Source organism: Octopus sinensis, linkage group LG4, assembly GCF_006345805.1.
Source record: "Octopus sinensis linkage group LG4, ASM634580v1, whole genome shotgun sequence".
Classification (NCBI taxonomy): Eukaryota; Metazoa; Mollusca; class Cephalopoda; order Octopoda; family Octopodidae; genus Octopus; species Octopus sinensis.
Genome location: NC_043000.1, coordinates 7,353,414 through 7,372,979, shown reverse-complemented (window position 1 = coordinate 7,372,979; position 19,566 = coordinate 7,353,414). Strand labels below are relative to the sequence as shown.

At 38.6% G+C, this 19,566-nt stretch overlaps 1 protein-coding gene across 6 annotated transcripts in view; it reads right to left on the bottom strand.

Moving 5' to 3' along the window:
• Nucleotides 1-19,566, bottom strand: part of LOC115210910 (heat shock factor protein) — a 168,973-nt gene that overhangs the window by 43,058 nt on the left and 106,349 nt on the right. For all 6 annotated transcript variants that reach the window (XR_003881455.2, XR_004998604.1, XM_036501734.1 and 3 more), the window contains exons 3-6: nucleotides 19,048-19,172; nucleotides 7,455-7,579; nucleotides 4,775-4,850; nucleotides 241-426 (exon numbers count right to left, since the gene is read on the bottom strand). Coding sequence is in view for 4 of the 6 variants with exons in the window: in XM_036501734.1 (XP_036357627.1) it covers nucleotides 241-426; nucleotides 4,775-4,850; nucleotides 7,455-7,579; nucleotides 19,048-19,172 (512 nt within the window). In the remaining 2 variants the exon portion in view is untranslated. The remainder of the gene's footprint in view (nucleotides 1-240; nucleotides 427-4,774; nucleotides 4,851-7,454; nucleotides 7,580-19,047; nucleotides 19,173-19,566) is intronic.

Genomic DNA, 19,566 nt, shown 5'->3' with positions numbered 1-19,566 from the left:
TATTTATATTGCTTTTAATTAATCCTGCATTATAATGTAGCTGTGAGATTTCAATGATGTGATATATTTATTTTTAGGACATTGTAGGTGTGAAAGGCCAGATCTGGCTGGTTTGAGCATAAAAACAGGTAGACTATTTGGCCAGATATGGCCAGCTTGAATGCTAAAAGGTTAATCTATCAACAAGAAAGAAAACAATAACACCTTGAAAAAGAAGAATCTTTAAAAGAAAACCCTTACTGTTTGTGAAGTTGGGAGATCTCCATTCTCTTCAATAGAGAGCTGTTTCTGAAAACAAGCTCTCTTGGCAGGCACTACAACTGTTTCTTGAGGTTCTGAAGCATCCTCAATCATTCTTGGCAGCTGTCTTTTGACATTTGGTAAACCTCGGTTGTGTTGGATGAAAGTCACCAGCAGTTGGATAAGCTGTGGAGAACAAAAACAAAAATAATTTTAAAAAAAATAAATAAAATTTCAATGGTACCAATTCAACATTTTCAAACATTCCCTCATCTTTAACACCATCTCACATCAGTTATCATCCTCAACATCCTCTCATATAATGCCATCAAAACCCCCCACTACCACCCACCTTATCCACCCCTCTATAATTCTGACTGTCATGTCTGCCACAGTGCATCTCTTTCCCTCACCACCAAACACTCCTGCCCCAGTTCTCATCAATCTACAGTTTGCTACCTCCTCCTTCCTGATCTACTATTTTTTTCACCTTCCCTCTAAACTATTCCCCACTGACCACACCTTCAAGGTATCAGTCACTCTCCAACAGTTTATAGCCAAGCCTGTGGCAGTTGAAACCTCCAAAGTTCTCGGCCCCCAGATCATATCCCTGCTCACCACTATCAGAGCAGAGATTGCTATCCACAGGTGTGAGCTCCATAATGTACTGGAACAGCTGCTGTGGCTGTTCCAATACATCTCCCTCATTATCTTCTGGAGCAACAATTTTACCATTTTCTCTGCTGGTACCATGAGAAATGTTTCTATATTGTGAGAGGCAAGATTCTCCATTGATCCTTTATGGAATGAACTTAAAACTTAACTGTTCACGAAACAAACCTCCATCCAACATGACTATACATTTTCTTGGTTCGTTGCTTTTTCAACAACATTGGTGACCACACCTTCACCCTTATCCATCATTCACTACACTCACATCTACCCCCATCACTAACCATATACCACTCTCCCTTCACACTCTTACAAACTAAACTTCTGCTCCTTTTTTTTTGTACCCTAACATCTTGTTATCACCATCTTTATCTTTCTTTCCTGCTATTTCTAACCACATTTATGTAACGTCAGAGTAACCATGTATCTCCTCAACAGCAACACGCCTGTTCCCATTCCCCTATCAAGCCCTCAACACCAAGCATCAAGCTACTTCCCTCTTTACTGCAACCTCACTCAGTTGAGGATAAGGGTGCTTTTTCTTTGTTTTGCAAGCTACATAGTGACCTCACTTGTGCCAGTGCCATGGAAAAAGCACCCAGTTACACTCTATTAAAGTAGATGGCATTAGGAAGGGCATCCAGCTATAGAAAGCATGCCAAAGCAAGCCTTGAGTGGATTTGGTAGACAGAAACTGAAAGAAGCCCATCGTGTGTGTGTGTGTGTGTGTGTGCGTGCGTGCGCTCATGTATTTATGTATGTAATGCTTGTATGAATGTATGTACACATGCACATATATTTGTATATAGTTATGCCATAACATAATATGGATAACTGTAGAATGGGCATCAGTGTCATACAAGCAATGTTGTTGTTTTTTTCCAGTCTTCCATGACAAACATGGAACAAATATCTTGTTTGGTAACAAGTGAGGATCAGTGACTGGAAGGGCATCAGCCCTAGAAAATCTGCTTCACCAAATTCTATCTGACCCTATCCTATACAGTGAATTTGATGTTGAGTTATGAAGATAAAAGACCAAGACTTCTTCTAGCTAGGTGTGAGACATTTCTCCCTTGAACCCATTCCACCTGATACAAAATTCGCTTTCAGCAGCACCTTGATCCATCTGGTAATGGGACTTAGAGAAGCTTCCATATCTGGAACTTCATCTGCATCATCATCATTTAATGTCCATTTGCTGTGCTGACATGTTGGACGGTTTGACGCAGAGCTGATTTCAGCAGCCACCTTGATCCATCTGGTAATGGGACTTAGAGAAGCTTCCATATCTGGAACTTCATCTGCATCATCATCATTTAATGTCCATTTGCTGTGCTGACATGGGTTGGACGGTTTGACCAGAGCTGGTAAGTCAGAGAGCTGCACCAGGTTCCAGTCTGACTTAGTATTGTCTCTATGGCTGGATTCCCTCCCTAATACCAACCACTTTGCAGTGTGTGCTGCATGCTTTTATGTGGCACCAGCACAGGACTCTTGAAGGCCAATTCTCTTCACCAGAGGAAGCAGCCTTAACACTTCTGTCGTGGAGTATAGGTCTACTTGAGAACAGCAAGGCACCAGGCATCTCGGGCCTTCATCATCTCATCTGAAAGGTTCAGTGCCCTGAGGTTGTCCTTCAGTACTTCATCCCATATCTTCCTGGGTCTCCCTCTTCAACATGTTCCATCTTCTTTGAGAGATTGGCACTTCTTTATGGAGCTATCAGCATCCATCCATATCACATGACCAAACCAGCACAGTTTTCTCTCTTGCACACTGCATCTAATTCCTCTTATGCTTAACTTCTCTCTCAATACACTAGCACTGTTAAACATGTATATTTACATACTAGCCTCATTCCTCTCTAGCCTTCATATGCCCTCTGCATTCAGGACCATGTCTCACTACCATGTATAATTGCTGTCCGTATACATGCATCATACAATCTTCCTTTCACTCAGAGCAAGAAACCTTTCGTAGCCAACATCTTATTCTTATTCTAGCTATTACAATCTCTGTACATCGTCCCTAACTACTAATAACAAGGTAGCAGAAATTATCCACTATCTCTAATGAGTCACTGGAGCATCTGGGACAATCAATTTCCCCGAGTATCTGTAGTTTTTATGGTTCCTTTGCATCTTCCACATACAAACACTTTCCTATTATTCCACTGCGCCTCTTGTGGGTTCATAGCTTACCCCGGGTATGCTGTATGGAGCTCCTGCTTACACTTTTTCTACAAATCGAGCAGTGCCACTTACCTGAAGGGGGTTGGGTCTTGTCTGTTTTCTAGCTTACTAAGATCTTCGTCTTTGCTAAGTTAACCTTAAGGCCCTTAAATTCCAGGTTTTGCTTCCACACCTGGAATTTCTTTTCTAGCTCTTATATAGAATCTGCTATGAGGGCAAGATTGTCAGCATATATTTCCCAGGGGCTGCCGGTCTTGAATTCCTGTTATGACCTGGAGGACAATGATGAAAAGGAGGGGACTTAGGACTGAGCCTTGAAAGCCTACTTGTACACCAAATTCTTCACTGCACTCATGATTAACTCTCACATATTGACAGCATCTCTGTACATGGCCCGTGTAGCTTTCACAAGCCACTCATCTACCCCTAGCCTCCTTAGAGTCCACTATATCACACAACAGGGTACTCTATTGAAGGCTTTCTCTAGATCAATGAATGCCAAATATAATGGTTTGTTCTTAGCAAGTACACTTCTCTTGCAGTTGCCTGATTATGAAAATAGCATTAATAGTGCTTCTTGGTACTCTATCAAAGGCTTTCTCTAGGTCAACAAATGCCAAGGATAATGGTTTATTCTTAGCTGAGTACTCTTCTTGCAGTTGACTATGAAAATAGTGACAGTAGCACTTCAGTTGCCTGACTATGACAATAAAATCAGTGGTGCTTCTTAACATCAGTGAAATAAATAATGAACGTAGATGGGAATTTGAAACTGATCAGTAATTTGAGGAAACCTTAAATTCTTTACTCTTTTAATCTTTTGCTTCTTTCAGTCTTCACATTGTGGCCATGCTGGGGCACTGCCCTGAGTTTTTTAGTCAAATGAATTAACCCAGAAGTCATTTTCTTTTTTAAGCTTGATACTTATTTCTCAGTTTCTTTTGCTAGACCTCTGAGACATTGGGATGTAAACACACCAATACCTGTTGTCAAGCTGTCCAACCCATTTCAGCATAAAAATGGATGTTGAATGTTAATGATGAAAAGAATGAAAAGAGTCACTGAGTCATTGTTTAACCTGCTAGAAATAGCAGCTACATCTTGCTGAGATCACATCATAACGTCTTAAAAACGGAAGTCCCTGATACACAAAAAAAAAAACTGGGATGGTCATAACAGAAAGCCTTTCCCTTCAGTATTCAAATTATTCTGTCAAATGTAATGCTTATTTATTCAAATTGCTTTGAATTAATCATGGATTATCTCATAGCTTTGAGATTTCAATGATCTGATTGTTTATTTTTAGAACTACATTGTAGGCTAAGTGTGAGAGGCTGGATCTGGCTCGTTTGAACATAAAATTGATAAAATATTTTGGTTGGATATTACCAGTTTAAATGCTAAAGTGTTAATCAAAGATCTAATCTACCCAATCAGAGCCTGATCTGGGGTTAAAACAACAACAAAATAGTGGTGATTGTTGGTGACAGTTGTAATGGTGATAGTGTTGCTGGTTGTGAAGGCAATGATAATCAGAAGTAGGTGAATGAATTTACAATTGTAATTTCTCCAGATCTATTTCACACTTGTGACAAAGTCAAAAAAATACTGACAATACACCAATGGTTACATGAGTGTGTTGATAAATAAAGGAAAGAGAGGCTTACTTTGTTCACTATCTGCTGCTGCTGCTTGTGTTTCTGTCGCAGTGATGCCACTTCCCTCCACAATGCATCATTCTGTCTAAGAATTAAAAGCAAGGGAAAAAAAATGACAATAATTACTTTTATTATTTCTTGTAACATTTGGGTTAAAAACAACAACAAAAGTTACTATATTTAGAGTCTTCTCTCTCATCAGTTTAAAAACATATAGGCATTAAGTTTGGTTTGATACAAATATAAACTTGATCCTGCAATAGCAAATTTTCTTCTTAACAGCCATTTTGCCTGGCCCACATAGATCTATCTGACTCTCTATTTATGTGTGTGTGTGTGTGTGTGTGTGTGTGTGTGTGTGTGTGTGTGTGTGTGTGCATTGGATCATCCCATAAATAATGTGGTCTTTTTATACTTCTATTTTTCAAGATTAAGATAAAGTTCTTTTTTAATCTAAAATATACTCTCCTTCATTTTCTACAATGCTCTTCCATCTCTCTGGTACACTTGCAAGGCCCCTCATCCAAAATTCACTTGTCCATGACAAAAAAAATACTCTTCCAGTACTGTTCTGACCTCGTCTATAGAATTCATATTTCTCCCTTCCAAACAATTTTGAAGAATGTGGAATAAATGATAATCAGATGGGAATTGTTTGGCCAATACGGTGGGAGGGTTATCGTTTCCCATTCAAACTGCTCCAGCCTTTGGAATGTCATCCACACTGTATGTGGCCAAGCATTATCCTGATGGAAGAACACCTTTCGTCTTCAAACCAAAGAGTCGTTTTTCTTCTAGCGCTGACTTAAGCTGAACTATTTATGGATGACCCAACTCCACATTTCTGCTTGCTTGTCAACCTCTTCACAGGATGAGAGGAATAAGTGCTAGGGGTATGAAAGGCAGAGACAGGAATGACAGCAATATGTGATTAGAGGACAATGAGAGGGGGGTAAAGTGATAAAGGTATTCAGTATACCAAGATAGGAATATATACTCAAGATAACATGACCAAAATAAGGCAATGACCAAAAGATAGAGCAATGACATAGACTCAGTAAAATGACAGGCAGTACAAAAGGGGATAGGGTAGGTAGACTGTACTGGACACCAATGGTCCAATATAGTCTCCTATGGCCTCCCTAAATCTTCTGCTAATTTCAATTTAAGAATGTCGTCAACATAAGAGAATCCACGATCATAACTCCTCTGTTTTGGTTTGGAGAACTACAATGAACAAGTGGAAGCTAAGGGCTGAGCCCTAATAAATCCCATGCTGGACCCTGAGATCTGTTGCTGAATGCATGTTAAGTATTCACCATCTCTGTACATGGCTTGTACTGCTCTCACAAACCATTCAATTAAATCTAGCCTCCTCAGCAACCACGAGATCAGAGCAGGGAATCCTGTTGAAGGCATTTTCAAAGTCAACAACGCCAGGTAGGAGAGGCTTACTCCTGACTAAGTACTTCAGCTCATTAAGAAGAGGGCAGCTAAAAACCTTCTCAGGCACAAAGTCAAAATGAGTTTCATCAAGGTTAATTCTCATCCTAACTAGCTGAGCTATATCTCTTTCTGTGACTTTCATAATTTGGTCTAACACTTTGATTCCTTTGTAATTACCTCTCTATAAAGCATCACCTTTACCTTTGTAGCAGTTAAAGATGCTGCTTTGCTGCTACACAAGTCAGTAGGTATGGTATCGTCTTGAGCCACCTGACTGACTATGCATGCCCTACTCACACTTTAAGCATTTTAGTGATGATTCCTGATGGACCAGGAACTGTTTTTATAATCAATGTAGGTCCTATGTAGGTCGCACTTAGAATAGGCCTTCTTTTTCCCAAACATTTCCACATTGAGTAATCTCACAAAATGGCACTCCTATGCTTCCTTCCTTTTCAGCATCAGTAAGATCAAGAACTCCACTGTCATTCTCAATACACTTCTCACCAAAGACATCAATTTTCAGTAACACACTGCCTGACAATCCACAATATCTCACATCTCTGACCTTCATGCCTTAGAACATTGACAAACTTCTTACTTTAGGTTTCTCCCGTAGTTAAGTATACCTGACACCTAGCTCCTCTTGTGCAACTTGATGTTGCTCCTTGATGTTGCTCCTGTTCATTCATTCCTTCCATGCTAAAATAATCTAATGTATGATTCTTCATAGGTAGAAAGATAACTCTATCTATGAAGAACCATAGAACATGGACAGCAATCTAGTGGGTTATAACTCTTTCCATTGGATTTGATCCTAACCTACCAAAATAAGATATTTCACAGCTTTGTAGATAGAGCATGTATGGTTCAATCTACAAAGTTGTTCCACTATCACATCATTCTTTTTTTTAGCTGGGGTCTTGCACCAGTCAAAGATTAGGTCAGTTGCTATTAGCAGATTATCATGCAGGAACTCTCAGTTATCCTCTGTACAATAAAGATCTATTTTCTCCCTCACTATATCATGTATGTTGAGATGAATAAATATAGACAAAACTTCTTATGCAACAGCAGTATTGCTATCACCATCTACATCCATTTCTATATATCAGAATGGTGTGGCCAGTCTGGTAGACAGCATCTTGCATATGATTTGGAGTACCTTGTATTAAGGGGGGACTAATTTTGAAACAAAATGTTATACTGAAATATGACATAAGCCATAGGTTAAAATGTTTACCTTTTCATGGTTTCCAATTTAGCATTAATGTGATCTTGTTTATTTTTCCACATTTTTACATCAGTATAAAGCTTCCCTAATTCTTCAGGATTAAGTTTTGTCGCATCAATTTTTACATTGGGTACCTGAGAAAAAGCAAAATATATCCATGAACATTGTAAAATGATTTGCATGTGACAAGTATGAAAAATATTGTAAAATAAAGCACGTTACATAAGCATGATGAAAATGTACCTTATAAAATAATAGCAGTAGTGACCATTTCTAACAGACACAACACATGAACTGGAGATGGTTAAGTGTATTACTTACAGTACTCAACTGGTACATAATTTTATCAAACTCCAGAGGATGAAAGGCAAGGATGACATAGCAGAATTTGACCTTAAAACATAAAGTGGTTAAGGGGGAAAAAAATCCAAAGGCATTGTAAGTGAAGCTCTCTTGTCAGCACACTGCCTTTATTATTGACAATAATGAGACCAAACCAATCATTAATAATCCTACATGATTATTAATGAAAATATTAATGCCATTTTATTTTTATGACACAGATCATAAGAAAAATCAAATCAAATCAGAACTTCACAATGTTCACACCTATAAGAAAATAATTCTGAATGAAACCTAAGAAGACAGGTGCACAGCTCAGAGATCAAGGAATCTCTCCATAATGAATCATTACTTTGCCACATTAAGAGGTTACAGCTCCGGTAATACAGATATGTGATTAGAATGTTGCAAGAAGCAATCACAAGATGGATACATCAGGCCAAGCCCACCAGCAGAGACCTAGGGGTGGATCAAGAATGAAATGGCTGAATAATATCCATAGTCTCAGTTGGTCATACTTGAGAATCCAGCAGGAAAGTCTAACAATAGTTGCTTCTGGTAGAACGTTTTGTAGGAGGTACTTGAAGACACTGCTCTTGCAACCCTCCTAGGCTGAATGGACCAAAGGAGCATGAGATACTTATGTGAATTTAAACCCATTAAGACCTAGAATCTAATCTCTAAAGATCTATCTTCTACCTTGAAAACAAGGTAAAATACATGCTAAAATTTCTCTTTGTTTGTTTTGAAAAATTTGAGGCTTGTTAAATGAGGAAGTTGCTGAAGCCTACAAATATAGCTTATAAAAGGAAATGTAACCAACATTTTCATTAACTAATCATTATCAATGATAAATCTTGTAGGATAAGATGCAACAGTTTTCATTTTGTCATAAATACCAGCTAAGCAAGTTATATCTCCATGAATAAAACCGATATCTTTTACTAGTTGGTCTTCATGATTTTATATATAAAATTCCAACAGCAATGCTATAAAGCTGGAAGGCACATTTCAAACAAAACCTTGCTGGCAGCCAAAACCAATGAACTTTAGAGTGGAGGCAGCAGCTTACAAAATTGTCACTATTCTGTTCAAATAATTGGCAGAGTAACTTAGTGTTCCTAGTCCAAGACTTAATTTTTGTTAACAGCAAAAATTACTTGAAGACAGCTGCTCTACTACACATGACAAAGTGCTGATGATAATTAGTGAATTATGCAGTGAATTGCCTATACATTAGGTATTTCCTTTTTCACATATGACACCAGAGCAGCTTGGCAACCTGTCATAGATGGTACACACGCCATCACCTGTACATGATATCATATTGCCAAAAGAGACATAGTTAGTTTCAATGTAAATTCTTGATAATTGGAAAACTGTTTGATCCTTTGTTGTCAACAATTTAAGAAAGTGTTTCTTCATAGATTTTCCTTTCTTTAATAAAATGTCTATAGGCCATCAATAAAATTTCTCATTGTCCTATACAGTTTGTTCATTGAGTCTTTTGAAATTTCATATACAAGCTGACTTTCAATATCTTTCCTTATTTCCTCAGTTCAGTAAGATATTCTGTTATTACTGAGAGGAATCAATTAAAAAACATCTGTAGCTACTTTAAGGACCATAGTAAGATGTTCAGCCACAGAAGGTATCATTAATGTCACTCCAATTCTGTAGCTTTCCCACATTTAGCTATAATTATATTTTATATGAAGGCAATCGGGTGTGAATTTGAGTAGATATCTTTCAATACCACCTTCATATTTTCTAACTGTAATGTATGCACTTTCCCCCTTGTTGCTTTTTTGAAAAGTAGTCTTTTAGCTGTAATGACTTCATAGTTTCACAGAAAGGAGACATGCATCACCAATGGTTTGAGAGTAAATCCATATTGCAATCCATATTGCCATTTTTTTTTTATAAGTGGTGGTTCTAATTGAACCATTTTCACCATTTTCATACTGGCTCATAACAGTAAGAAAAAACTAAAATCTAAAAGCAAAATAACTAAATAATTGATATTAAAAATAATATCTAAGAAAATAAATTTCCAAAAGTGTTGCTAACAAGAAAATAAATAATTGAAAACGAAATCTATTTCGTGAGAGTCATAAGAAAGAAAAGAAATTATGAATTAATAAGCACATTTATTTCATCCTATTCAATGTAACCATCTCACATGTGTAAATTCTATGGTTGTACTTTCTTTTGACCTGTTTTAACACGAAACAGTTGCTGAGAATCAAATTGTTCCATTCAACTCAAAACGTCAACAACAGTATTCATGTATGCAAGTCTATGAGCAACCAACTTTTATTACAAATGATGGCTTTCGACTGTTAACCAAATGTATACCATAAGGTGCCTAGAATGGAACCCAATTATATGGAAGAATGGAAGAACAAAAAATTGGATTGAAGGAAACCATCATTGTGTTAGAAAATGACAAATGGAAACAAAATGAAATGATTTTTGAAAACCAAGGCTTCTGTGAAATGTTATAATGCAGTATGAAATTTCCTTTATTGTGAAATGAAGCCAAGCTATTTTATCATTACTTTACCATCATCCTATGTAGTGGAGATGGCCTTCAGTACAATAACCCAAAATTTTAATAATAATATAAATCAAACAAAAGTGGTACATTGTGGAGATTTACAACTTCTTTTATAAAAGCTTAACCCAAATACTGCAAAATTTGCCGCTAGTCATCAGCTATACAGATCACTGTAATACAGATCTACTATCTCAATTATTCTTATTTTAAAAAACAATGCACTTTTAAGAAAATTTAGGAACGTAGTTTTCCACTGTGTCCATTCTGCACTTGTAGCCAATGTAGCACCATTGAAGTGATATGATCAAAGATATATTACCATTGCTTTTGTTGCTGAAATGGTTGTAGTTTCCAGCAGAAAGACAAGTCTCAGAGTAATTTCTGATTAAAGTCATGAAAATAATTGTATTTCAAGTAATGAGAAACAATTACTGAGAATCAAATTGTTCTATTCAGCTGATGTGTCTTCAGTATTCAAACACACAAGACCACTTTTATTGGAAATGATTGCTGTCAGCTTTCAACCAAATTATATCACAAAATACCTGGGTTTCAAGCGGCCTTAATATCAGAACACAACACAGCTTTCCAGAGCCCATGTAATATTATTTTGCTCAGTACCCACTTTATGGCTCTTAGAATCGCTGACCAGGTTGTCATCAAGAATGTGAGATGTTTCTTTTCTTTCTTCTTGAGAATATATTTGGATATTGTCCCATTCATTATCATCTGCATCATCATTGTTTTTAACCACCACTTCTCTATGAATAATTCATTGAGGCAGATCTTCTATGGCCAGATGCCCTTTCTGTTGCCATGTCCTAAAGTGAATTCATGTTTTGTACTGTTCCTCATTTCACTTTCCATAAATGGATGGTTCATCTGTTGATATTGACTATGAAAAACATATCCATCACAAAAAGAAAATTAATCATTTTCTCCTTGGTGTGAAAGAATTGCTACTGCTATTATCAAATAAGTTTCGAGCTAAATGTAAATAAATAACTGGTTTGTGTACAACTATTTCATTGTACTCACACCTAGCTTGGTTACACTTCTCTTTAAAAGTTGGCAAATAAGATACCAAAAACATTTTGGGTTTTTTGTTTGCCACCTTTATGTGTGTATAAATATGTACACACATACATATCATCATCATCATCATCATCATCATTTAGCGTCCGTTTTCCATGCTAGCATGGGTTGGACGGTTCAACTGGGGTCTGGGGAGCCCGAAGGCTGCACCAGGCCAGTCAGATCTGGCAGTGTTTCTACAGCTGGATTGCCCTTCCTAACGCCAACCACTCGAGAGTGTAGTGGGTGATTTTATGTGCCACCGACACAGGTGCCAGACGAGGCTGGCGAAACGCCATGCTCGGATGGTGTTTTTATGTGCCCCGACACAGGTGCCAGACAAGGCTGGCAGACGGCCACGCTCGGATGGTGTTTTTATGTGCCACCGACACAGGTGCCAGATGAGGCTGGCGGACGGCCACGATCGGATGGTGTTTGTTACGTCCCCAAAGCACGGAGGCCAGTCTATGCGGTACTGGCTACGGCCACGTTCGGTGATGTGTGCCACCGGCACTGGTACCACAAAGATACAAATTCCATTGATGTCATCTATTTTGATTTGTTTTGATTTGATTTTCACTTGCCTCAACAGGTCTTCACAAGTGTCACAAGAAGGAAGGTATGCACAGGTGGACTGACTACGTCCCAGGTAGGGGCCACGGGTTATGGCCTGACTAGTCTTGCCGGGTCTTCGGATGGTGTTTTCATGTGCCACCGACACAGGTGCCAGATGAGGCTGGCGGACGGCCACGATCGGATGGTGTTTGTTATGTGCCCACATCACAGAGGCCAGTCGATGCGGTACTGGCTACGGCCACGTTCGGATGGTTTTCTTGTGTGCCACCGGTACTGGTACCACAAAGATACAAATTCCATTGATGTTCATCTATTTTGATTTGGTTATATATATATATATATATTATATGTAGAAAAATACAAACTGGGACAAGAACGTAAAACATTTAGAAGACGATACAAAAAACACGGACGGGACATTCGAAGCCTTCAATCTTCAGTCAAGAACCGGATCATCCTCGCAATTTCGGCTGATTAATCTTGAGATCGCTCCGATCTGGGCAGCCCCAAGGAAAAACTAAGCTACGAGCATTAGATTTCTTGGAAAAAGGATCAAATGTATACGAAACAAGGACAGAAAAACGGACGATGCCACACGAATATAAATACAAAAAACAATAATAGTAATAACAGGACAAAAACAGCGGGTGTCTTACACATATGTACATATTTAAAATGTTGACACACATAATGTAGCTTTGTTTCTATACACCAGCATGGGAGGCAGATGTTAAATGATGATGATTATGATGAAAAAATAGGGGACTTGATCATATTTAAATACAGACAAGTTGTTAGGCTTTGTCTCTCTTGCTTTTCTTTTACTTTTTGTTCTGTCATTTTTTAAATATTTCTCTTTTAAAATACTGACACAGTTTTGTCAATACACTAACTTTTGTAAATATTTCATTATATGTATAATAAAAAAAAAATTAACTTCCAAAATCTAATTACTAGAACGAGTTGGGCTGCATGACTAATAAAGGGTCAATTGGTTCATTCCTACATTCATCAATATCAGTAGGTATTTCATTCCAATTCTCTGAGAAATTATGTTCTGGAGGAGTTCTAAGACTCACAATGAACAATAACAATTATAATCTGAGAGAGAAGACTAGTCATCCTAACAATGATGTTTCTTTTGTCTCATAGGTATGTACTCCACATGCATGTGTGCGCACGTGCGTGCATCTCCCTATCTCACCATATATCTTCTTTCTTCTTCTTTTACTTGCTTCAGTCATTTGACTGTGGCCATGCTGGAGCACCGCCTTTAGTCGAGCAAATCGACCCCGGGACTTATTCTTTGTAAGCCCAGTACTTATTCTATCGGTCTCTTTTTGCCGAACCGCTAAGTGACGGGGACGTAAACACACCAGCATCGGTTGTCAAGGGGGACAAACACAGACACACACGCATACATATATATATATATATACGACAGGCTTCTTTCAGTTTCCATCTACCAAATCCACTCACAAGGCATTGGTCAGCCCGGGGCTATAGCAGAAGACACTTGCCCAAGCTGCAACGCAGTGGGACTGAACCCGGAACCATGTGGTTGGTTAGCAAGCTACTTACCACACAGCCACTCCCGCGCCTATCATCATCATCATCATCGTTTAACGTCCGCTTTCCGCGCTAGCACGGGTTGGACGGTTCCGACCGGGGTCTGGGTAGCTAGGGACTGCCCCAGGCTCCAGTCTAGTCTGGCAGTGTTTCTACAGCTGGATGCCCTTCCTAACGCCAACCACTCCGCGAGTGTAGTGGGTGTTTTTTACGTGCCACCTGCACAGGTGCCAGAGGGGTCTGGCATCGGCCACGTTCGGATGGTGCTTTTTTTTTTTATATATATATATATATATATAGACTATCATGGATTCTCCTGTCGTTAGATGACAAATGAGGGTTCAGCAATTTCTTGCCGAGCAACCACACAGATCATTTGGTGATGGTGATCAAATGCCTGTGTACACAAAAGCTCATTCCCTCCATCAAGTTGACATTACCTGTATAGGTGGACTATGTGCCACATGTCAGATGACAAAATGATTGCAGAGCAACAGGAGATGAAGTGCTTTGCTCAAGAACACAATGCAACACCGAGTCTGGGAATCGAAACCCCAATTTTGCAATTGCGAGTGCAATACCCTAACCACTAAGTCATGGGACTCCATCATATATATATATATATATATGGGCGGCAAGATGGCAGAATCGCTAGCACACCGGGCAAAATGCTTAGTGGTATTTCGTCTGCTGTTATGTTCTGGGTCCAAATTCCGCCGAGGTCGACTTTGCCTTTCATCCTTTCGGGGTCGATAAATTAAGTACCAGTTGAGTACTGGGGTCGATCTAATCGACTGGGCCCCCTCCCTAAAAATTTCGGGCCTTGTGCCTAGAGTAGAAAAAGATTATATATATACATACATACACGTCTCTATATCTATATATATTCACATATCATATATATATAGACACACACATACATACATGTATATATATATATCTAATATATATATATATATATTATATAAAAGGGCTTAGTAAAATAAATTACTTTGCCGCATACTGAACTCATTAGATGTCCTTACCCCCAAACTTTTGTGAGTTGAATTAAGCAAACACTATATATGAGAGAGATTTTCTTTAAGTATTAGAAATAGCCTTAGAAAAGTTTTTTAGCTGCTATTTCTAATGAGTTCAGTATGCGGCAAAGTAATTTATTTTACTAAGCCCTTTTATATAATGTAATAATTTGAATTCGCCTTGAATGGTCCCTTTGCATACTGAACACTTGGTGAAATTGATTAATAATTAATTAATTTTGCCCTCAATTGTTGAAATTATATATATATATATATATATATATATATATATATATATATATATATATATATATATATATAGGTCTCACCGAGGAAATGACCAGAGACTGAGACCTTTAGAAGTATGCTGTGCACGAGAAGACCCGGCAGGACAAGTGAGGCCATAACCCATGGCCCCTACCTGGACGTAGTCAGTCCACCTGTGCATACCTTCCATCTTGGGATACATAACTCTACTTGTGAAGACCTGTTGAGGCAAGTGAAAATCAAAAATTCAAAAATCAAATCAAAATCGATGAACATCAATGGAATTTGTAGTTTTGTGATACCAGTGGCGGTAGCACATAAGAAAACCATCCGAACGTGGCCGTAGCCAGTACCGTATCGACTGGCCTCCGTGCTGGTGGCACGTAACAAACACCATCCGATCATGGCCGTGCCAGCCTCGCCTGGCCCCCGTGCCGGTGGCACATAAAAAGCACCATCCGTTCGTGGCCGTTTGCCAGCCTCGCCTGGCACCTGTGTCGGTGGCACGTAAAAAGCACCCACTACACTCACGGGGTGGTTGGCGTTAGGAAGGGCATCCAGCTGTAGAAACACTGCCAGATCAGACTGGCCTGGTGCAGCCTTCGGGCTTCCCAGACCCCAGTTGAACCGTCCAACCCATGCTAGCATGGAAAGCGGACGTTAGTCCTGTATAGCCTTGGTGGGGGGGGGGGGATAGTATTGTTACATGTGTGTCTATGTATATATATATATATATATACTGGTTTCTTCCATGCTGTTCAATCTTTGTTATCAGTGTACCTTTGATACCTTTTTAACATAGTCATCAGTTCTAAGTAAGTTTATAAACAAGTTTGATGAATAGTCGTAAAGAAAAAGTAACAATACCAGAAAAAGGAAATAAGTTTATTTCTCTTGAACATAAAAGATATCATATACTGATTAGTGGACAGAGCTAATTACTGGATGATGAAATACATACAGAATTTTTCAAATACTACCCAGTAAAGTTACAAATACAACCAAATTTTCGTCCTGTTCAACAGATTTAGATAATTGCTTTTCTTAGATTTTTTTCCCTATATCTATTGAAACTGTTTTCAAGATGAACTCTTATATATGATATTTTTTACCAGTTTTGATATATTGTTAAAAAAAAAGATTAAGCTTGCTTCCAAACCATGTGGCTCTTGGGGTTCAATCCCACTGTGCAGCACCTTGGGCAATTGTCTTCTACTACAGTCTCAGGCTGTCCAAAGCCTTGAAAGTAGACTTAGTAGACAGGAACTGGAAGGAGCTCCCATCCCAGCTCTCTCTATCCCTCTCTGCGTGTGTGCACACCCTTGTCTTGACATCACATGATGGCTGCAAAATAGGATTCACCATCATGCAAGTGATGATGTTCCTTTCTAGACTTTTGTAAAAGAAACATGTTTGGTCATAGAGAAATATCATCTTGCCTGGAGTCAAGTGAGGGTTAGCAACATATGTGATGGGGTGGCAATGCAGGTGAGGGGGTGGCAATGCAGGTGAGGGGGTAGCAATGCAGGTGAGGGGGTAGCAATGTGGGTGAGAGTTAACAACATGGGTGTAGTTAATGATGTGAGTGAGGGTTAGCGACACAGATGGGGCTTAGCAATTGTGGGTGAGGGTTAGCAACATATGTGATGGGGTGGCAATGCAGGTGAGGGGGTGGCAATGCAGGTGAGGGGGTAGCAACACAGGCAGGGGTTACTGGTGTGGGGTAGGGGCTAGCAACACAAGTGAGGGTTGGCAACAACAAGGGCATCCAGCTGTATAAAATTTGCCTCGATGAATTCCATTGGACCCATGCAAGTATGGGAAAGTGGACATTAAAATGATGATGATTGTATGTGTTAGTCTTACAACTTGTAATGTTATGAGACTAATACATTTCCTTTTATTAGATCTTAATTATTAAAATTCTAATATTTACATGAATTCATTACATTATAATATTTCAATTTTTCATTTGTTAACATTTCAGTTCATGTTTATAAAAGAGAAAATTAATCAATATATGAAACATAACATAATCCATTCTGTAATTTGGACCGGATGACAAGTGTCTGGCTACTTATCATAGCCTTTCAGAACATGCGGCAACAGAGACAATGGCCAATCTTTGTTGTTGTGTGTATCATTTGATTATCAGTGTACTTTTTGTTTTTTTGCTGTTGGATACTTTTGCTATTGCCAACCATTTTATAACAGGCTGGAGTCACATAAAATGCACCCGTTTTTGTGTGATATAAAAAGTATCTGATTCAGTGTCGTATAAAAAGCACCCATGCTGGTGTCACATGAAAAGCATTTGTGCTGATGCTACTTAAAAAGCACTTGTGCTGGTGCCATGTAAGATAAGTGTCAGTACCATGTATGTCGGTACCAGTGTTGGTACCATGTATGATGCACCCATGCCAGTTCCACATAAAAAGCACCCAGTACACCCTGTAAAGTGGTTGGCATTAAGAAGGGCATCCAGCCATAGAAACCATACCAAAGCAGACAATTGGATCATGGGCAGCTTCTGTCAAACCCATTCCAGCATGGAAAACAGATTAAATGATGATGATGATGGTGATGATGCCTGGATGCATTTTCTTGTGCCTCTAGAACTAGAAAAGCTAGAGAAATTGTCTGCCAAGACTGAAGAGTCTTCGCCATATAACAGTTTGTATTCAGAGATACTGTTCCCCCTACACAAGCAACCTTTGCCATGGCTTGAAGAGCTCGTATTTTCTCCATGTCCTGAAGAGGGGAAGCCATATCTCTCCATGAGAACAGCTATGAAAGTGGGGTTCATGATGATAGTCTAAGAGCACTGTAAATAAAAGCTGACTCTATATCCATAACAAAGCAAAAATTCATTCAGTTAATAAAATATTTTGATGAGTAACAGACATCATTAACATGGCTTTGATGTCCACTTTCCCATATTTGAACATATTATTGAAGCAGATTTTCTATAGCTGGACGCCCTTCTTGTTACCAATCTTTACCTGTTTTCAAGTAAGTTAGCATTTCCCTATGGTTGGACATGTTTCCATGGAATATTAGAAGTGAAGAATATCGCTGTATGACAGTGGCACTTGTTTACAACGATCATGCCATGCAAGAACAAGGGGCCATGAACTCTCTCTATCTTTCTCTAACACACACACACACACACACACACACACACACACACACATGCATACACATGTACATGAGGAGCTTCTTTCAGTTTCAATCTACAAAATCAATTGACAAGGCCCAAGGCCATGGTAGAAGAGACTTGTCCAAGGTGCCATGCAGTGGGACTGAACCCAGACCAATGTGGTTGGGAAGCAAGTTTCTTGCCTTCACCAGATGCTAACAGGAAACCAAAACAATTATGGCACTTTCTGAAGCAGTGCCGAGCAGCACTGATGTGACCAGGCAATGTCCTAGTGACCAGGCAATGTCCTAGTGACCAAGCAATGTCCTAGCTATTTGTCCCCAGACTACAGCACACTTTCTTTCTCATCATTCATGCAACCACCAATCTTGGTGGCTGCACAGCTATATCCACCGCAACCATCCTTTTTTTTTTTTACTGATTTATCCTTTGCTCACAGCCTTCGGCTTTTCTGCACAAACATTTGCCATATCCATAACGACACATTTTATGCTTTCCACTGTAACTCACAAATCATATATTTCCATTTCCCCATAACATTTCAGCCTCTGTCTGTCAGTCTCTCAGAGAGACAGAGACAGAGACCAGGTATTACTTTCATAATTACATGGTTACCAGTAGCAGCTTTCCATTTGCCTTTAATGGAAATCACACACACACAATAGGCTTCTGCGATATTTCTAACACATTTCCTTTGCAAGGCATTAGGAGGAGAAACTAACCCCAGGCGTCATGCAGTGGGGCTGAACCCAGAACAATGTGACTGGAAAGCAAAACCTCCAAACTGCCTTTCCCACATCAATTTCACAACTAGTTTCTGACAGTAAGTCAACTAATTAAATAGTAACAGTGTTTGCCAAGCAGTACAATTCTTTTAACAAGATAATTAACTTTGATTACATAAGAAAACTTGGAGCCACTACAACACTGGACCGAAATGAAAGTGAAAAGCCACCAGTTCTGTTCTAATGTCTAACAAATTTCTGACCAAATAAAATATTAGTGTCAAACTTAACAACTCTTCTTTCAACTTACTTTTCTTTTAATTAATTCCAGCAAGTTCTCTTTGCCTTTCACAAAATAATTATGTTGAAACTGTAAATTATCCTTCTCTGTCTTGAGAGAGCCTTGCTCTAAATTAATCACTTTTCGGAAGCCATCTACAAAAGATAAAGAAAGGATAAAAAAAAAAACATTAATAGCAATAACAACAGAAACCACAAATATAAGTATAAGATGAATTTTGGTAAGGCCAATATGGAAAATAAATTTAAATGATACAAAGAATTCAGATAAATCAAATTAACACTAAAACAACAACAAAAAAACAACAACAAAACATTAACTAGTTAACAGGAAAGAGTAACCAAAATTTTATCTGCAATAGAAATGTTTATTACACAGATTCTCTTCAATAATGGAATGTAAATTTACATGACACAATGTATAAAAGAACACTCTCTCTTTAATTCTTTAGTAGTTAAGCCAACCATATCCAGCCCAAATATTCTATTTATTGTATGATCAAACTGGCCAGATCTGGCCTCTCACACC